At 51.1% G+C, this 18,979-nt stretch overlaps 1 protein-coding gene across 2 annotated transcripts; it reads left to right on the forward strand.

Moving 5' to 3' along the window:
* The first annotated feature begins 124 nt into the window (after nucleotides 1–124).
* On the forward strand, nucleotides 125–17,728 carry BBS1 (Bardet-Biedl syndrome 1). Of its 2 annotated transcripts, none has more exons than XM_040256382.1 (17): nucleotides 125–198; nucleotides 539–612; nucleotides 729–763; nucleotides 3,873–4,145; nucleotides 4,260–4,306; nucleotides 4,458–4,496; nucleotides 4,622–4,694; nucleotides 6,288–6,419; nucleotides 7,158–7,264; nucleotides 9,106–9,226; nucleotides 9,391–9,549; nucleotides 10,691–10,760; nucleotides 11,310–11,468; nucleotides 12,348–12,481; nucleotides 13,411–13,545; nucleotides 14,303–14,389; nucleotides 14,612–17,728. In XM_040256382.1, exons 1-17 carry the CDS (start codon nucleotides 152–154, stop codon nucleotides 14,696–14,698), a joined length of 1,779 nt encoding a protein of 592 aa, XP_040112316.1. In that variant the 5' UTR covers nucleotides 125–151; the 3' UTR covers nucleotides 14,699–17,728. The 2 variants fall into 2 exon arrangements, with proteins under 2 accessions (XP_040112316.1, XP_040112315.1); XM_040256381.1 differs by having other exon boundaries at nucleotides 135–198; nucleotides 536–612.
* The last annotated feature ends 1,251 nt before the right edge of the window (nucleotides 17,729–18,979 follow it).

Consider the following 18,979-nt stretch of genomic DNA (forward strand, 5'->3'; position numbering starts at 1 on the left):
GGACCAGCGCAACTTGCTCAGCAGCCTCTCTGTCCCGGGCCGGAAAGTTGAGCGCCCGGAACCTTGACACGCGAACTTCCCCTCAACCCGGGCGCTTTTGGGCGTTGCGCGGCGGCCTGCCACAGCCGGTTGCCAGGGTGACGCCTGGAAGATGGCTGCTACGTCTTCGTCGGATTCAGACGGCGGCAAAGACGAGAGGTGAAGGCTGGGATCCTTGAGACCCCTTTCCCTACATATGTAAAGAGGGTGCCCCGGTCCCTGGGATCTGGGCTCCTGCGAACCTCAGCAGCGCTGGCAGTCCTTTTAAGATCACATAGGGAAACAGACCCAGGGAGTGAATGGATGTGTGTGGGTGACTCGAGTGCTGCGGTGGGGTGGCCGGAACTTGGACCCAGACTCTATACCTCTAGTTCAGAGCTCCCTACACACCTCATTCCCAGAAGCCTGTTCCCGAAAAATGTTCTTCCTTCCCTTGGAATTCATCATCTAGCCCCGCCCTCGCCCCCGTGCCCCAACTCTGTCCCTCTTCTCCCAGCAGTGAGGCCAATTCGAAATGGCTGGACTCACTCAGCGATTCCATGGCGAACATCCACACCTTTTCCGCCTGCCTGGGTGAGTCTCTGGGACCAGGAACCCCGGTTCTGGGGAGACCGGGGTGTCAGATGGTCCTCTAGTTAAACTTCTAGGATGCTGAGACCCTGGTTTATGGCCCTTTTTATGTTTTCCAGCGCTGGCCGATTTTCACGGGGACGGGGAGTACAAGGTAAGCCTGTCACCCCAGAAGTGAGGTTTCCTGATGGTTCCAAAGAAGCTCAACGTTGTCTGGAATTCATGTGCACTTTGAAAAAGCACGTTTAGTGTTACAATTTATTTTTAACGTTTGAGAGTGGAGAGAACCTGTTGATTTCATATGACAGACTGCAGAAAGTACAGCTAAACAAAATGCTGCTGGAGATTATACTAAGACAAAGCCTCTTCATTATGTTGACATTAATTCTTCGCTGGAAGGATACATCCCATGGTTGGGGGTGGGGCGTTAGAATCTGGAGGGAATTTAGAAGGGAGGAGACTGAGAGTTTTATGTTTATCAAAAGGGTATACATGTTAAGGTTAGCTATGAGCTGATCATCTTGAAGCTGGATGATGGCTATTTGGGGGTTCATTATATGAGTCTCTACTTCTGTATATGACTGAAATTTCTCCATAATAAAAAGATTAAATTTAAAATTAAGATAAAAATATAAAGATAAGTAAAGAAATAAAATAAAATTTTAAGGCACAGATTTTTTTTTTTTAAGGTTGAGAAATTATTGAGCTAAAAGAAAGGAAGTTAACATATATTGAGTACTCATTTCTGGACTAGACCGTCTTTGAGGCATTTTCACATACATAGATATTGTTTATCTCCATTTTGTTAGTGGGAAAATAGATTCCAAAAGGTTGAGTTTACCGAGTTTGTAAAAGGTGGCAGACCTGGGTTTGTCAAATTCCCCATCACATGTTCCATTACAGCTCAGCCCTCACCAAGGGCGGTGAATCTACAATGGATACGTTATGATGGCAGCTAGAAAGGAGTCATATCCTGCTTGGACAGTGCAGAAAGATTCATGGCTTTGGCCCCCAAATCCCTGTCCATAGAGCATTCAACAATTTAGCAAGCATACAGTGAGCCCCTTGGTTAAGGGAATGGCAGTCCACTCCAGTATTCTTGCCTGGAGAATCCCATGGACAGAGGAGCCTGGCGGGGTACAGTCCATGGGGTTGCAAAGAGTCGGACACAACTGAGCGACTAGAACACACAGTGAACCTCTACTGCGTGTGAGTTGTTGTACAGACACTAAACCGAGAAATGAATCAGTCCATAGTCAAAAGGAAATGTGGATACTGTCCTTGATTCATCCACAATGTTGGCTGAACATCTGGTGTATCCTTGGTGCTGGGTTGACAGCAGTGACGGGTAGAGAAATCACAGACCACATGTGCTTAGTTGCTCAGTTGTGCCCGACTCTTTGCAGCCCCACAGGCTGCAGCCTGCCCGGCTCCTCTGCCCTAAACTGGAGGCAGGAGGAGGCAGTGCTACATGAACTGTGCTGAAGGATGAATGAAGTGTGTCAAGAAGGCACGGAAGAGGGGAGGGCATCAGGCAGCGGGAACTGCACAGAGTCACTTGCAGACTCACAGTGTATTTGCAGAGAGGAAATTGCTTTCGAACTGTGGTGTTGGAGAAGACTCTTGAGAGTCCCTTGGACTGCAAGGAGATCCAACCAGTCCATCCTAAAGGAGATCAGTCCTGGGTGTTCATTAGAAGGACTGATGTTGAAGCTGAAACTCCAATACTTTGGCCACCTGATGTGAAGAGCTGACTCATTGGAAAAGATCCTGATGCTGGGAAAGATTGATGGCAGGAGGAGAAGAGGACGGCAGAGGATGAGATGGTTGGATGGCATCACCAACTCAGTGGACATGGGTTTGGGTGGACTCCAGGAGTTGGTGATGGATTGGGAGGCCTAGCGTGCTGCCGTCCATGGGGTCACTAAGTGCTGGACACGACTGAGCGGCTGAACTGAACTGAAATTGAACATTAGAAAGTTGAGGCCAATATAAAATAGTAGTTAAAATCACTGGTTTTGTTTTTTTAATTTTTGGCTGTACCCTGTGGCATGTGGGACCCTAGTTCCCCAACCAGGAATCAAACCCCTGCCCCCTGCATTGGAAGGCAGAGTCTTAAATACTGGACTGCCAGGGAAGTCCCAAGACCACTGGCTTTGGATTCAGACAGACCTAGGTTCAAGACCTAGCTGTACCACCTACTAGCTGTGTGACTTTTACCTAACATCTCTAAGCCTTATAGTTTCCTCATTTGTGAAATGGGGCTAATAATTGTATCTACCTCACAAGTTGTTGCTCACATTAAATAAAAGAGTACGTGAAGTTCCTGGTGTGGCTTCTGGCACACTGAGCATGCTCAGAATCCAGGCATTCTGTGGCAGCCTGCATCCTGGCTGGAGCATAGCATGGATGGGGAAGTGATAGAAAACCTGTTGGGATCCAGATCAGAGGGGCCTTGCAGGCTTCACTCAGGAGAATGGGCTTGCATGGCAGCTGCAGTGGCTTGAAGGGTGGAAATACAAGAGCTTGGTTCTCCTTTGCTAGAGCACGTCCCACTCTGCACACTTGGTTCTGCTCCTTTCCCGTTTGGAAGCCAGGCCTCAGAGCCCAGATAGGATTTTCAGGCCCCCCAGTGACCTCAGTCATTGTCCCAGTGTGTAGAAGTGTCTGGCATGGAGCAGGCCCTGAAGAAACGTTTACTGAACAAATACTGAAAGCATCAGCTGCCCCCTGTTCCTCACTAGGTTCTGTCATTCATTGTCTCCTTTGACTTTCACTACAAGTGTCCTGCAGTGTGCGTGGGTGCGTGTTAAGTTGCTATAGTTGTGTCCAACTCTGTGCGACCCCATGGACTGGGGGGTCCTGTCAGGGTGCTCTGTTGATGGAATTCTCCGAGCATGAATACTGGAGTGGGTTGCCATGCCCTCCTCCAGGGGATCTTCCTGATCCAGCAGGGATTGAGCCTGAGTCTTTTTGGTCTCCTGCATTGGCGGGCAGGTTTATTTTTTTTTTTAACCACTAGCACCACTTGGGAAGCCCCTGTCATGTGGTAGGTATTCCCATTTTGCAGGTGGGAATACTGGCTCAGGAAATCATTTTTCCCAAGGTCACACAGCTTGCAAAGCCTTTGCCCTTCTCCCACCCACTTGTGATACACTCTGAGTATATATGGATGTGCACCAGCAAAAAGCTAAGCCCAAGAAGAGGGGTAGTAGGAGTGTCTTTAGACCCTAAGCCTGGACTCAGCCAGCCTCTCTCTGCAGCTGGCCATGGGAGACCTTGGCCCAGATGGGCGGCAGCCTCGCCTGAAGGTGCTTAAAGGACACACACTGGTGAGCCAAAAACCGCTACCTGACCTGCCAGCCGCTGCTGTCACCTTCCTCGTGGGGTCCCACGAGCCCCGGACACCAGCCCTGGCAATCGCGTCAGGCCCTTGTGTGTATGTGTATAAGAATCTCAAGCCCTACTTCAAGTTCAGCCTGCCCTTGTTGCCTACAAACCCCCTGGAACAAGACCTCTGGAATCAGGCCAAAGAGGTAAGTGGCACAGGGGATGAGAGCAAAAAGGCAGAGGTGGCCGCTGCAGGTGGGCCTCATTCCCTGCCTGGCTCTGGAGCTCACAGGCTCTACCTTCTTCCCGTTGTGGCACAGGACCAGATTGACCCCTTGACCCTGAAGGAGATGCTAGAGGGCATCAGGTGAGAGCCCACTTTCCCCTTCATGTGCCTCCCTCACCCCCCAGTTCCTACTCCTTCATCCCAGAGCCCACTGTCTGACCCCCTCCCCCCCCGCCCCCCGACCAGCCCTGTTTCTCAACTAAACCTACTGGGATGGTCCCTTTCCTTACAGGGAGAAGGCAGAGGTGCCTTTGTCTGTACAGTCACTCAGGTAAGGGCCCTCTGGACAGCCAGGGCTCCAGGAGCTCCCTGGGAGGGGAGGGGGAGAGGCTGTGGAGTGCCCTTGGAGGGCAGGCAGGCCCCGGGCACACAGATGTCCCTACTCTGTGTGTCCAGGTTTCTGCCGCTGGAGCTGAGTGAAATGGAGGCGTTTGTGAACCAGCACAAGTCCAAGTCCATCAGGCGGCAGGTACTGCCCCCTCTCATTTCCCTGTAAAAAATACAGTTTTTTAAACAGACCACAGAAAGCCAAACCCGACTAGTTTTACTTTCCAGTTTCCCTTCCAGCCTGTGCCGCCTATGTAGTCTGCAGGGCTTCTCCATTTCGGTTAGCAGTGGCAGCTTTGAGTTGATAGATACAGTTATGTAACTTATATATCTTTATATATATGTAACATATATCTTGATCATCTTGGGGTAAAGGTAAAATATTTTCATTAGGGAAAATTTTGGAAAAAATACAAAGGAGAAATACAAGTGACTATACTCTTACTGCTCAGAGTACTCTTACCATTTTGATACATTTTGTTCATAAATAGGCTTTTACATCCTGCTTCCCTTGAGCATGTAACATTGTATCTTGAGCATTAGTCTTGAAGAACCCATTTTTAGCGGGCCCCTTGATTATTTCACTGGTGATTCATTATTCATGCATAATTTATTCGGTGCAGATCATTGGTCAAGAAGTGTCTTTTTATTCTTTTCATATTTTTCTTAGTTAGGATTTTAATAACTTTATTGATAGACCTACTCATTGATGAACTCCAGTGGTTCCTGACCTTGAGGGCTGAGCCTTGTCCAGGGATGGGCTTTCGGAGCTGTCCCTGCCTTTCAGAAAGCCACGTAGGAACCGCCCATTTGCTATAGAGAACACTCGAGCTGAACGCGTTGACCAACGCATGCCTCCATGTTTGGCTAGCTGTAGATAATTCCCTGAGAAACATTGTTCTCTCCTGCTGATCAGCAGCTCAGATCCACAACTGTCACTATCTCAGTACTTTTAAAATCAGGAAGTGAGTTAAGTATTGCTTAAAAGATGCAGTGTGGGGGAGGCCATCTTTCCAGGTATGCATTGTGGCTGCACGGTTGGGAGCCACTAGCATCCGCATTTCTGTAACTTTTCTCCTTCCACTAGGCATTGAGGAGTCCTCTTTTTTTTATCTTAAAGATAATCACTCAGTGAACAGCTTTATCCAAAGAAACATTTTAGTCTCACTAAATTATTTCCATAGAAGAAATTCCTAAAAAGGGGATCATCTCCTCTTTTGTTTTCTCTCCAATCACAATTAGAAGAAGAACTTATGCCCACTGTAGAAACTGCAGAAAAGCACAATGAAGAAATTAAACCCTGCCTGTGATGTCATTGTCCAGAGATAACCAGTGTTTGTATTTAAAGGTTTAGCTTTCCAAGGTTCTTTTTATTCATATGTATGTTTTTTAAACTGGGATAATACTAATGTAACTTTTAACCTGTATTTTCTCTTAATACATTAGAAACATTCTCCCTGTCATTGAATCTTCTTTTAAAATCTGATTTTGGTAAATGACCAAAATTGTGGTGTGGTTTTTGATCATACAGACAGTTTATAACTGACTTAGAGAATCCTCTTTTGTTAGGAAATTAGGTTTGCTGCAATCAACACTTTTGTAGATAAATCTTCTGTCACAACTCTAATACTCTTCTTCCTCCTTTGCCCTCTTTCTTTCTGGGGCGTCCTGGGAGGAGCTGGGGTGGGAGATGTTGTGAGGGGATCTCCTGGGTGACCCTGGAGTCCTTCTGCAGACAGTCATCACCACCATGACCACCTTAAAGAAGAACCTGGCTGATGAGGACGCTGTGTCCTGCCTGGTGCTGGGCACTGAGAACAAGGAGCTCCTGGTGCTAGACCCGGAGGCCTTCACCATTCTGGCCAAGGTCAGTGTGGGCCTGGCCCTGCGCACACCCAAGGCACAGGCTCCATGCCCTCCCCCTCCTCCCCCAAATCTCCTGCCCCAGTTAGTTAGTTCTTGGTGATACCTGTTCATTGTAGAAAGTTATAAAATGTAGACAGGCATAAAGAAGACAGATAACCCCAAATCCTACCACTCATGCATACCTTCTGTGAAAGTTTTGGCACAAGTCCTTGTAGACATTTTCATATTTAGACACAGGTATATAACTTTCAATATTTTTTCTTTTTTTTTTTTACAAAAACAGCCCCATGCTGTAGGATTCTGAAACCTGCTGTTTTCAAGCAGCAGTAGCTCATCAGTATCTTTCCATGTCCATATAAAACCACGTCAGCCTTTTCAGAGGCCGCATAGCATCGATTATATAAATACTCTGTAATTTCTTTACCCTGTCACCAATTGTATGTTTAAGTTATTTTCAGTTTCTTGCTATAATTAACCACTGCCACAGTAGGCTTCCTTGCCAAACATCTTTGTGTGCTTATCTAAATACCTCCTTACATGCATTCCTAGAAATGGCATAGTTTAGTCAAAGGGTGTGGACTTAAAGGTTTTGCTACCTGTTCCCCTCCAGAGAAACTGTTAACGTTTTAAACTGTGCCCAGGAGGGTGTGAGTGAGGAGAGGGGTACTTAGAGGAGTGGTGTCAGGCCAGGGAGGGGCTGGGGCTCCAGAGAAACTGAGGTGTTTGAGTCTCTTTGCAGATGAGCCTCCCCAGCGTCCCTGTCTTCCTGGAGGTTTCTGGCCAGTTTGATGTGGAGTTCCGCCTTGCCGCCGCCTGCCGCAACGGGAGCATCTATATACTGAGAAGGTAGCCACGTCCGAGCTCTCTAGGGTCAGAAGGAACATCTCAGAAACCTAGTGGTTTCGAGGGCTGGCAAGATAAGCAGGGCTTTGGAGCGAGAATGTGGGACTGGAAAGAGCCCAGCACTTCATAGGCGGCAGAGCCCTTGAGCGTAAGGGATGTCTGGAGGCTTGTCCCGTGGGGCCTGGCAAAGTGAGGGACGAGGCTGGGTGGCCGTGACACTAGCAGTGAATCAGAAATTAGATAAAAATTAGATAAAAATGGTCTTTCTATTTGTCCTATTGCTTCTATAGGTACGGGAAATTTCCTCATGCATTAGTTTGATGTTTCTTAACAGTCATTCTTTTAATTCAAGAAATGTGTTTGAGTACCTGCTATGAATTAAGCATCGCATGAGGTACTGGGGATATATTGATGAACAAAACACGTAGTCCCTACCCTTGTGGGAAGACATATTAAGACCAAGATTATATTACAAATTGGATACATGCTATGGAGGAAAAGTACTGGCTCAGGGAGGAATAAAAGGGGGTTAGGGTGATCAGTCAATGCCTGTCTGAAGAGATTACTTGAAGTTTAAGAAGGATCCAGTTCAAAAAAGTGGAGCAAGAGTTATAGGCAGAGAGCACGAAAGCGAACTGTGGGTGGGAAAGACATTGGCATGTGCCACTTGAGCTTGGGGGCAAGAGATGACATAGAGATCAGGTCGACTCACGCAGGACCTGGTAGGACGTGGTGAAGATTCGGGGTTTCATCTGAAGGGCAATGGAAAACCATTATGGGGTTTGACTCAGGAGATACAATGAATGACATGACCCATGTTCATTTTGGAGGGTAGATTGGGATTAGGCCCAGAGACCAATGGCAGCCTCTTCAGATGAGTCATCAGATGGGCAATGTCTCTGGCTTAGACTTAAGAAAGGTGGGCCAGAGTCTTTCTGGATAAGAGAAATAAGATTCAGACGCCAGGAAACTGAAAACTCTGCATCCACACAGAGCAAACTCCTCCTGCTTTTCTGATAAATTACTAAACTATTATATTAAATGGAATCTCAGTCCATTACTTCATATCACCTGAGGTATACTCACTGTAAACTGCTTAACAACAAGTTATCACACAGATAAAGTGAAGTTGGGAGGAAGACCAGGAGGGAAAACACATTGTGTTATCCAAGGTCATGCAGCTACTAAGTCCTAGCTGCTGCTGCTGCTAGGTCACTTCAGTCATGTCCGATTCTGTGCGACCCCATAGACGACAGCCCACCAGGCTCCACCGTCCCTGGGATTCTCCAGACAAGAACACTGGAGTGGGTTGCCATTTCCTTCTCCAATGCATGAAAGTGAAAAGTGAAAGTGAAGTCGCTCAGTCGTGTCCGACTATTAGTGACCCCGTGGACTGAAGCCTACCAGGCTCCTCCGTCCATGGGATTTTCCAGGCAAGAGTACTGGAGTGGGTTGCCATTGCCTTCTCCAACTAAGTTCTAGAGGTGGAACTAGTTCCTGGGTCCTCTGCTTGTGGGCCAAGGCTGCTCCCAGGATCATCTGTGGGGCCTGGAAAGAGGAGGGTCAGCCAGGGAAGGAGAGAAGGTTTCTGGGCTGAGAGTGAGTGAGTGAGCGAGTGTTAGTCACTCAGTCACTCTGCGATCCCATGGACTGTAGCCCTCCAGGCCCCTCTGTCCATGGGGATTCTCCAGGCAAGAGTACTAGAGTGGGTTGCAATGCCCTCCTCCTGGGGATCTTCCCGACCCAGGGACAGAACCTGGGTCTCCTGCATTGCAAACAGATTTTTTACCATATGAGCCGCCAGGGAAGCGCTGGGGCTGGGAGTGTGTGTCTTCATTCCACAGAGACTCCAAGCGTCCCAAGTACTGCATCGAGCTGAGCGCCCAGCCTGTGGGGCTTGTCCGTGTACACAAGGTCCTGGTGGTGGGCAGCAACCAAGACAGCCTGCACGGCTTCACCTACAAGGTGTGATCTCACGGCAAGCACCTCCAAAGCCTTTCACCCTTGTCTCCTCAGTCCCGCTCAGCAGGCGGGCCCTTCTGGCATTCCCTTCCCAGCAACTCCAGCCACTCCTTCTTTCCACTCCTCAGCACTGAGCCCTCAGCAGACACTTAGCTGTTCCCTCCCAGGGTAAGAGGCTGTGGACAGTGCAGATGCCTGCAGCCATCCTGGCCATGAACCGCCTGGAGCAGCGCTCCCGGGGCCTGCAGGCTGTCATGGCCGCGCTGGCCAACGGAGAGGTCCGCATCTACCACGACAAGGTCCTGCTCAACGTCATCCGCACGCCGGTGAGCTGCTGACTCCTCCCTGCCCCGCTCCCCCCTTAGGGCTCACTCACCGCCTCTCCTGATCCCGCTCCACCTGCCACCCTTAATTTTTGATGTATTTTGAAAATGTTCGTTGAGTATCTCATACGCACAACTCACTGTGTTGAAAGGATAAAACAATGACCGATCCTTATTGTTGAGGGACTTGCAGTCTAAGGTGTGAGCCAGCCAGAAACACAGCTGTTTGAAATACAAGACAGACTAAAGCAGACCAAAGCCCAGAAAAAGCAGAGACAGACTATAGTGACTGGGGGGGTGGAGGGGGTGGTGAGAGATACATAGTGATGGAACTCAGGAGCCATTTCACAGAGCAAACGACAATTCAGCTGGTCCTTGAAGCAGTTTGCTTTGAGAAATGGAGTGGATAAATGAAGGTGCAATATTCCAGACTGGAGATAACATGAACAGCGGCTGAGAGGCATGAGTGTTCTTGATAAAGGAATCCAGGTAGTTTGATGAATTTGGACCAGAGTTTTTCAAACAGAGTTTTGAGTCATTAGATCGATTTAATGAACCAGTATCAGAACCAGAAAAAAGTACAGAGTGTTATCATGTGTGAAACTTTAGTGTGTACGTACGTGTAAAGTGTCATATGTCACAATATAAAATTTGAAAGCAGCTGGTTTGGACCACAGGCTCTTGGGAGGGCAGGCGGTGTGGTGTACAGGTTGGGGAAAGGACAAAGAGAAAAGGCAGGTTGGAGTCAGATATGGAAGGCCTTGAATATATAAACAAGGAGGGCAAAAACCACTGGAGGTTTTTCAGCCAAGAATAAACATGGTCATATTTGTATTTTGAAAGGCAACGGAAGCAGCTGTTTGAAGGACAGACTGGGGAGAAAGATGGTTGGGAGACATGTTAGAAAGCTGAACTCAGAAACCAATTATGTTCGGTCTGGAACTATGGCCATGACTGAGCAGAGGGCGGGGTGTGGGGATTAGAAATACAGGACATATTTCAGAGGCAGCATAGCCCCCGACCTCACCTCACTTCTCACCTCGTACATCATATATGGGGTCTCCCAGCCTTATCCCCCCTCCTCCCAGTCCTGTTCTCTTCACTGAGATCTTTTCCCAACTAAACTCTGGTGTTTCCACCATAGGAGGCAGTGACCAGCCTTTGCTTTGGCCGCTATGGGCGGGAAGATAACACCCTTATCATGACTACACTAGGTAAGGCGGGTCAGGCCTGGTGAGGGTTTTAGAGGTGGGAGTCTGTGGGACAGGCCAGACCCTGGGAAAGACGGGTGGGCCTGGGTTTGGGAAGCAAGGCCTGCCTGCAGACACCATCCCATCTGGGGCTGGGCCTTCACTGGGGACAGCTCATTAGCAGTTTGATGTCACTACCTGGGGCCAGGCCCTGGCTGTGTCTCCAGTTCACTCCAGTATCTGCCACAATGCCAGGAACATCAAAATAGTCAGTAAATAACTGCTAGGAACTCTCCTGGCGGTCCAGTGGTTAGAGCTCCATGCTTCCACTGCGGATGACCCAGGTTTGATCCCTGGTCAGGGAACTAAGATCCCACAAGCCAAGTGGCTTGCCCAAACAACTAGATAACTGCTAAATGAATGAATGCATTACTGGCAGGACACACTTCATTCCTTTCAGAGACCCACAGTCTCAACAAGAAGACAAGAGGATCAGCATGAGGCAGACTGGGGAGAGTGGGACTATCGGGTGGGCCTAGGGAGGACACATAGGCCATCTGTCCTCATGCCTAGGTGGTGGCCTGATCATCAAGATCCTCAAGCGCACAGCGGTGTTTGCCGAGGCGGGAGGTGAGGCAGGCTCCGCACCAAGCCAGGCCATAAAACTCAACGTGCCCCGGAAGACCCGGCTGTACGTAGACCAGACATTGCGAGAGCGGGAAGCCGGCACCGGTGAGGCTCAGGCTGAGTCCCTCCCCCTCCTCCTCCTCAACTGGTCCAAAGTGGCAGCAACTGGGTGAACGCCACCTGGGTGCCCTGAGCAGCGGGAGGAAACCTGGGCGAACCAGGCAGGCCTCATGCCTCTAGAGGCCCAGAGACAGCCTAGGAGGTACACCCTGCCAACAAAGAACTAGAGCTCAAGGTAGAAGGTGCTGCGGCTGCCCTTCAAGTTCAGAGGAGGGAGCAGCCACTTCTAAGTGCAGGAATTCTCGTAAAAGAAGTAGAATTTGATCAAAGTTCTTCCTTTTCCTGTTTAATTTTTCATGCTCTTTTGTTCGTTCAGTACCTATGATTATGCCAGGCTTTGTGCCAAGTGCCTTGGATTAGGCCAGTCCCTACCTAAGGAGCTCAGTAGACCTTGCTAGCTTCACATTACATGACAGGTGCGGAAGTCTCTTGCCAAGTGGTTTTGAGGCGCACAAGAGAATGTGTTTGCCTGGGAGCCTAGCAAAGGCTTTAGAGAGAGATGACATTGGGTTTGACTCTAAAAGATGATTACAAGTCCACCAGCCAGACAGGGACAGGGAAGGGCAATTGCAGCAGAGGCCTGGGTAAAGGCACAGGGCCCTGCCTGGGTTCAGCCAGGAGCCAACAAAGGAGGCCAAGACTGCGCGGGCAGCCAGGTGGTGAGAGAAGCCAGGCAGAGGGGCAGGGAGCGGTCCACAGCATCTAGAGGCTGGCTGTGGGACCTCGACCTCCTGTTGCACGCTCCCAGCCTCTGCTCACCGTGCCTTCCTCTCATCCTCTCCCCACGGCAGCCTGAGCGGGAGCCTCCTCCCCGCGCTGCCCCCCTCCCACCTCACCATCAGCCCCTCGTGTCCCTCCCCTCAGCCATGCACCGGACCTTCCAGGCGGACCTCTACCTGCTGCGCCTCCGGGCAGCCCGTGCCTACGTGCAGGCCCTTGAGTCCAGCCTGAGCCCCGTGTCTCTGATGGCCCGGGAGCCGCTCAAGCTGCACGCTGTGGTGAGCTCTCGGGGTAGGGGTGGTCAGGCCACCTCAGGGCCAGAGGGGCAGAGGTTGGGTGGGCGGGAACCCCTCAGGCCAGAGCTGGTTCCAAGGCAACTGGCCCCATGCCCCTGTCACCTGCCCACAGACTCAGGGACTAAGACCTCCCCCGGGGGCGCTCTCGCCTTTTCTCACCTGTGCCACCTCTTCCCCTCAGAGCCACAGAGCAGGCACACTTTGCAGCCCCCTCGTTCCACGTGGGGCCTCAGACAAGCCCCCAGACGTGGGACCTGGCCCCCAGGTTGTCACCTTGGGACGTTTCTTCCCAGGAGGCTGGGAAGAAACAGAGTCCTCTTCAGGAGTCTGTTCACTTCAGTAACTGCCGGCAGCCCGAGGAGATCGGACTGCCTGGTGCAGGGATGGGGCCGTCCCGAGACTTACACAGGCACGAGGAGGACGAGGAGCCCTTAGACACGCCTGACCTCAAGGTCCTCAGGCCCCCAGCCAGCTCTCAGTGGCTCCCTGAGGTGTGCAGCCTGATCCAGTTGGGGTTCTGGTCTCTCTTTCCCTGAAGACAGTGGAGAGATCCAGAGAGGAAGAGGCTACAGAGCGCAGCTGGGAAGAGGGAGAAAGTGAAACCACCGCAGCCCCCAGAGGATGAGCGGTGGAGGTGGGCCAGTCCCTGAGGACAGGGCCAGGGCCTGCTCGCCCAGGTCAGCTCTGCCTCCCACCCGCCTTCTCCTCCTGGGGCCGCCACTCAACTCTGTACCCACGGAGCCAAGCTTCTGGGCTCTGGGCCTTCTGATGGACAGTGCTTTAGAGCAGTTGGAGGAGGGTGACTTGAGGACGCGGATGAGGAAGCAGGTGGGCAGGGCCGGGGTCGACCTTCTTAGCACCCAAGCCCATGAGGTCCTAAGGGCTTTCTCCCCTCCCCACCCTCTCCACAGGTTCAGGGCCTGGGCCCTACCTTCAAGCTCACCCTTCACCTGCAGAACACATCAACAGCCCGCCCCATCCTGGGGCTGGTGGTCTGCTTCCTGTACAACGAGGTGCTCTATGCTCTGCCCCAGGCCTTCTTCAAGGTACTGGCGTGACAAAGGGTGGGGTGGTGCCTGATCAGATGCCCACAGGTCAGAGGTGAGGGGGCTGGCAAGTGGCTGCAGCTACAGGGCAGGCTAGGGTGCAGCAGGGGCCCTGAGGAGAGCCCCCAAAGTTGCCTGCCCCAGCTGCTTTTCTCCCCGCCTGTGCGGGTCTGAGGGCAGCACTTGGAAGGTGCCGGGACAACAGTGAGAGTCCGGGCCCCACCTGTGCCTCCCTCAGAAGCCTGTTGGTGCTGGGGGTCCCAGAGCCACCCTGCTGCCCAGCCCCTCCCACAGCAAGAATGGGGACCCCAAGAGTGAAGGGCCTGGTGTTCCCCAGGTCCGCATTTGAGCCTTAGTTGGAAGGGCCAGAAGATGAGAAGGACTTTGGTATGTGGAAGAAATAGCCCTAGACTTGGTTGGAGGTCAAGAGGTTTAGGGACTTGCCTGGCAGTCCAGTGATTAAGACTCCACACTTCCCCTGCAGGGTTTGATCCCTGGCCAGGGAACTAAAACCCAGCGTGCTGTGCAGCACAGCTAAAAAGAAAGAAAGTTTACCTTTAATTATGGACACACATGCAGCCCTGGGGCATTCACGCCCTCACTGAGCCATGTGCCCCTCGAACGGGCCTGTCACCCCTGCTCGCCCTGCCAGGCTATGACGTTCAGCTGGGACAGCAGGGTAACAGCGCTTTGAAATCTACCAAACACTGCCTGGGCATGAGGGCTGACTTCGTGACCTCTTTGTCCCCAAACTTAGGTCCCATTGCTGGTGCCAGGGCTCAACTACCCCCTGGAGACCTTTGTGAAGAGTCTTAGTGACAAGGGCATCTCAGACATCATCAAGGTAGGTCGCCAGTTGGTACTAGTGCAGGGGAGAGTGTGAGTGAGTGTGGACAAGGCCCTGCGTGGCTGCAAAGAAGGGCTGGGTATCTGCACAGCAGAGGCTCCCCCTCCCCTTGGACCGAGCCCTGCACTGGGGCCAGTACAGACCAGGCCGTGCTGGCCTTCTCGGGGAGCAGGGGGGAGGGCAGAATGCCCCCTACTGCCATGGCCACCTTCTCCGTAGGTGCTGGTGCTTCGAGAAGGCCAGAGCACACCCCTGCTGAGTGCCCACATCAACATGCCCATGAGTGAGGGGCTGGCAGCTGACTGACCCCATGCTGGGGTTAAAGCCCTAGTGGAACCAGAACCAGGAGGATCCAGCCACCTCCACTGTGCTGGGCAGAGTCTGTAGTCCCAGGTTCGCTCCCGTGTGGCACCACGCCGGGCCGCCGCCTCCCTCTCCTCTCCTAGTGTTCCTCCCTCACTACCCTGACCACTGGGTGCCCCGCAGCACAGGTCAGTGAGCTCCTTCCTCAGGAAAACCCAGGCGCTAACCCTGTGGGTTCCTGCCACTCTGCTCTTGTCCGCACTTTCCCCCAGAAGGCACCCCCAGGTCCAAAGGAGGAGTTCTGCAGCAGTTACGCTGAGATGAGGACATAGGCCCCACCTTCTCCTCTGCCACTCTCTTTGGGCACATCTCTTGGCTGCTGCTGCAGAGTTGGCGGGGCCCTGGCCCCAGACAGGCTTTTCTCGGGTGAGACTGAGCCCCCTGTTGCTCCCTGGGGTGCCAGGGGCTTGGTTGTTGCCATCTCAGCTTGCAGGCAAAGCACGTGCTCTGATCTTCCCCTCTTTCTATTCAGGGCCCCCGGGAATAGCTGCCTTCCCACAGGGGGCCTTTCTGAAGTCTTGGGCTCAGCCAAGGTCTCAGGCCTGTGATGCTCCATGAAGATTGCCAACGAAGAGGCTGGCATAAGAGGGCAGAGAGTGCCTGGGCAGGGCGCTAGGGGCCCGAGAAGAGGAAGGCTCAGCTTGACAGAGCAGAGGTGGGGTCAGGGCACACAGGAGGGGCATCTCAGGGCTCCTGGGGAGGGGGCTTGGGAGGCAAAAGCCTAGAACTGCCAAACAAACTGTTCTTCTATGCCTTGGAGCCCAGATCAGTCAGGTGAGTGGCAAGTTCACTGGGCAGTGGCCATTATGTGTGAGATTTTCTGGAAAAGCATAGGCCTTAGGTTGAATCAGGGACTGAATGAATGTGCATGTTAAGATCTTAGGGGTCAGAGACACACAGTCTGGGCCGTTGGTGCCTCCTGGAGTCCTCTAGCTAGTCTGCCTGGCTAACCTGCCAGCTGTCTTTTGGGTTAATGCTACCCATGGCCACCCTGAGCCATTTGTAAGCCAGGAATCCTGTTCGCTGAGGAAGGACCTATGTCTTCTTCTGACCAGGTACAGCCTATCATGTGGCAGACAGCTCAGGCTTGTGGGAAGTAACCAAGTTTCTGTATGTTTCCATTTCCGCAAGTGTAGAAGGATGCGGTTTGACTAGATTGTGCTCCAATATCCTAGAGTTTGGCAGCCCCTGTAAAGAAACCAGGAGTCAGCTCCGGAAAGGGGATACTTGGCAGGAGTAAGGACAGAACTTTTGCTCTTGAGACCAAGGGCCCCGCATTGATTGATTGTGTTGGACAACAGCCTCTGTGCTGGAAATGGCGAGGGACAGCCCACAGCTATAGTCTCCACAGGGAATGCATTTGGGGCGAGGTTAAGAGAATTAAGGGGTCTGGACCAAAGCAAGAGCCCATCCCCCTCCTGTCTGCACGGTCCAGCCACTCGCAAACATAGACCAGTTAGGTCGGGGTGGCCTGGGGTTCCTCGATCAAGCTGACTGAGGCTCAGGGGAATGAGGAGGAAGTTCAGTATGGAAATGGAAAGACAGGTAGAGGGAGCGTCACTGTCAGTCAGATTTCAACCAAACCTGAAGCGTTTTCCAAGAGAGCTCATCGGAGATGGAAGGCCCTGCCCCAGAAGGTATCAAGCCCCTTGTCACTGGAGCTGTGCACTGTGGGAGGCCACATGACCTTACAGTCCCTTTCACCCCCGTGAAGTGATGAACTGTGTGAACTCGGAACGAAGAAGTGTCCTCTGGGTTCTCCTCATAGTAATCCATGATGATGCAAGTGGAGAAAGGATCCCGAGGCCCAGCCCCTAATATGAATTTACATGATGCGATACTGTGTTGCTGTTCAGTCACTCAGTCGTGTCTGACTCTGCAGCCCCATAGCTCTGCAACACGTCAGGCTTCCCTGTCCTTCACCATCTCCCAGAGCTTGCTCAAACTCAGGTCCATTGAGTCAGTGATGCCATCCCCTTCTCCTCCTGCCTTCAGTCTTTCCCAGCATCAGGGTCTTTTCCAGCGAGTCAGTTCTTCACATCAGGTGGCCTAAGTATTGGAGCCTCAGCTTCAGCATCCATCCTTCCAGTGAATAGTCAGGATTGATTTCCTTTAGGATTGACTGGTTGGATCTCCTTGCTGTCCAAGGGACTCTCAGGAGTCTTCTCCAACACCACAGTTCAAAAGCATCAATTCCTCGCTCCTTAGCCTTCTTTATGGTCCAACTCTCACATCCATACATGACCACTGGAAAAGCCATAGCTTTGACTAGATGGACCTATTACTTAAAAACATATGAATCGCATGATGCGGACAGTGTAACTAAAGCAGTTTGCAGTAGGAAGCAGTGCGTGATGCCCAGTGCCCTCACTAGCTAGAGCTCTGAGAAACTACATTAAGGATGAGGAGAGTGGGGCCTTTTTTTAATGTCAAAAAACATGTACCTATTTAGTACTCTGTTTGTACTAAGAGTTGCTCAGTCGTGTCCGTTTGCAACCCCATGGACTGTAGTCTGCCAGGTTCCTCTGTCCATGGAATTCTCCAGGCAAGAATACTGGAGTGGGTTGCCATTTCCTCCAGAGAACCTTCCTGATGCAAGGATCAAACCTGGGTCTTGCACGCTGCGGGCAGATTCTTTACTGTCTGAGCGACCAGAAAAGCCCCACTTAGTACTATGGAATCGGGCAGTTTATAACAAGGACATGGCCTCTTCCCGTTCCTCAGTACTGTGCCCCTGCTACAGTCATTTCCGGCTCCATTAGCTATTCTATAAATATGCTTATACGATCTTTGGTGGCTCCCTGTCATAATAGATGAGGCTTTAGCTCTCTTGTGGCAGCACCCTGCCCTCTCCTTTTCTCCCCAATTAGGTAAATCCATGTTCACTGTTGAGATTGCTACGTGACTCTGCACTGCAGAGCCAAGAATGGGGCTGTAATTAAATTACCTGTTTGTGTATTTATTTTTCATGGAGTTAATAGTTGCCCTGTTTTTTCTCCTTTGCTTAGTTTTCTATGTATACCAACTGCTGGTTCTTCTCTGACCGGGTCTGACAGGTCCTCTGGGTGTGCCCTTCATCCCTGGCTTAAGGGAGTGCCGTTTGTTCGCTAGAGCTACAGCAAGCACTTCTGGGAATTCTGTTTGCCATGTTCTGGGCCAGATTCCTTAATTCCTGGAGCCTGTGTCCTTTTCCATAGTTCTTTTACCCCTCACCTGGTGAAGCACATCCACAGGTACCTTCTCTAAAAAGTCACTAGAGTCGGGCTTTCTTGGTGGCTCAGTGGTAAAGAACCAGCCTGCAAATGCAGGAGGCCTGGGTTTGACCGCTGATCCGGGAGAATCCCACATGCCATGGAGCAACTAAGCCCACGCACCACAACTACTGGGCCTGTGCGCTAGAGCCCAGACTGCAGCTGCTGAATCCCGCATGCCCCAGAGCCTGTGTCCCACAAGAGAAGCCGCCGCAGTGGAAGCCTGCGCACTGCAACTCGAGAGCAGCCCCTGCTCGCTCTAACTAGGGAAACGCCACGCAGCAATGAAGACCCGGCACAGCCAAAAAATAATTATTTTTAAAAGAATCTTTAAAAAAAAACTCACTAGAGTTAAAAATTTTAAGACACTATTTGTCTGAAGATTTTATTCAGTTCGTACATGTATGTGATAGTTTGGGTCGAATTTGAAGGTGAAAGTCGTTTTTATGTAAGGAAATCATTTTTAAGGTGCGCGCCCTCGTGTTCCGATTTTTGGTAATGCTGTTGAGAGGCTCCATACCATTTTTGCTTCTGACTTTTCTCTGAGGTTCTGAAACATCTGACACATTACCATGTGTCATTAGTTGTTATGCTGCGGGGTGGAGGCTTGCATCCTTCAATTCCAGAAAATTGTTTCTTGAGTGATTTCTTCCATTTTCTCTGTTCTCTCTGGAATCCTGATGAAGCCCAGCATCTGATAAATGATAACTGCAGAGAGAATAGAACTGAATCCTCTGATTTTCTTCTGTCTTCTCTTATATTATCTTTTGGTTCTATTTTCTGAGAGGTTTTTACCTTTCAGCTCTTCTCTGGAACGGTCTTTAAAATTCTATTTTATTTTTTGGCTGTACCACATGGCATGTAGATCTCAGTTCCCCAGCAGAGGATCCAACCCGCACCCTCTTTAGTGGAAGCACAGAGTCAACTGCTGGACCACCAGGGAATTCCCTAAAATTCTGTTATTTTAATTCTC

The sequence above is a fragment of the Oryx dammah genome, unplaced genomic scaffold, assembly GCF_014754425.2.
Source record: "Oryx dammah isolate SB20612 unplaced genomic scaffold, SCBI_Odam_1.1 HiC_scaffold_15, whole genome shotgun sequence".
NCBI lineage: Eukaryota > Metazoa > Chordata > Mammalia > Artiodactyla > Bovidae > Oryx > Oryx dammah.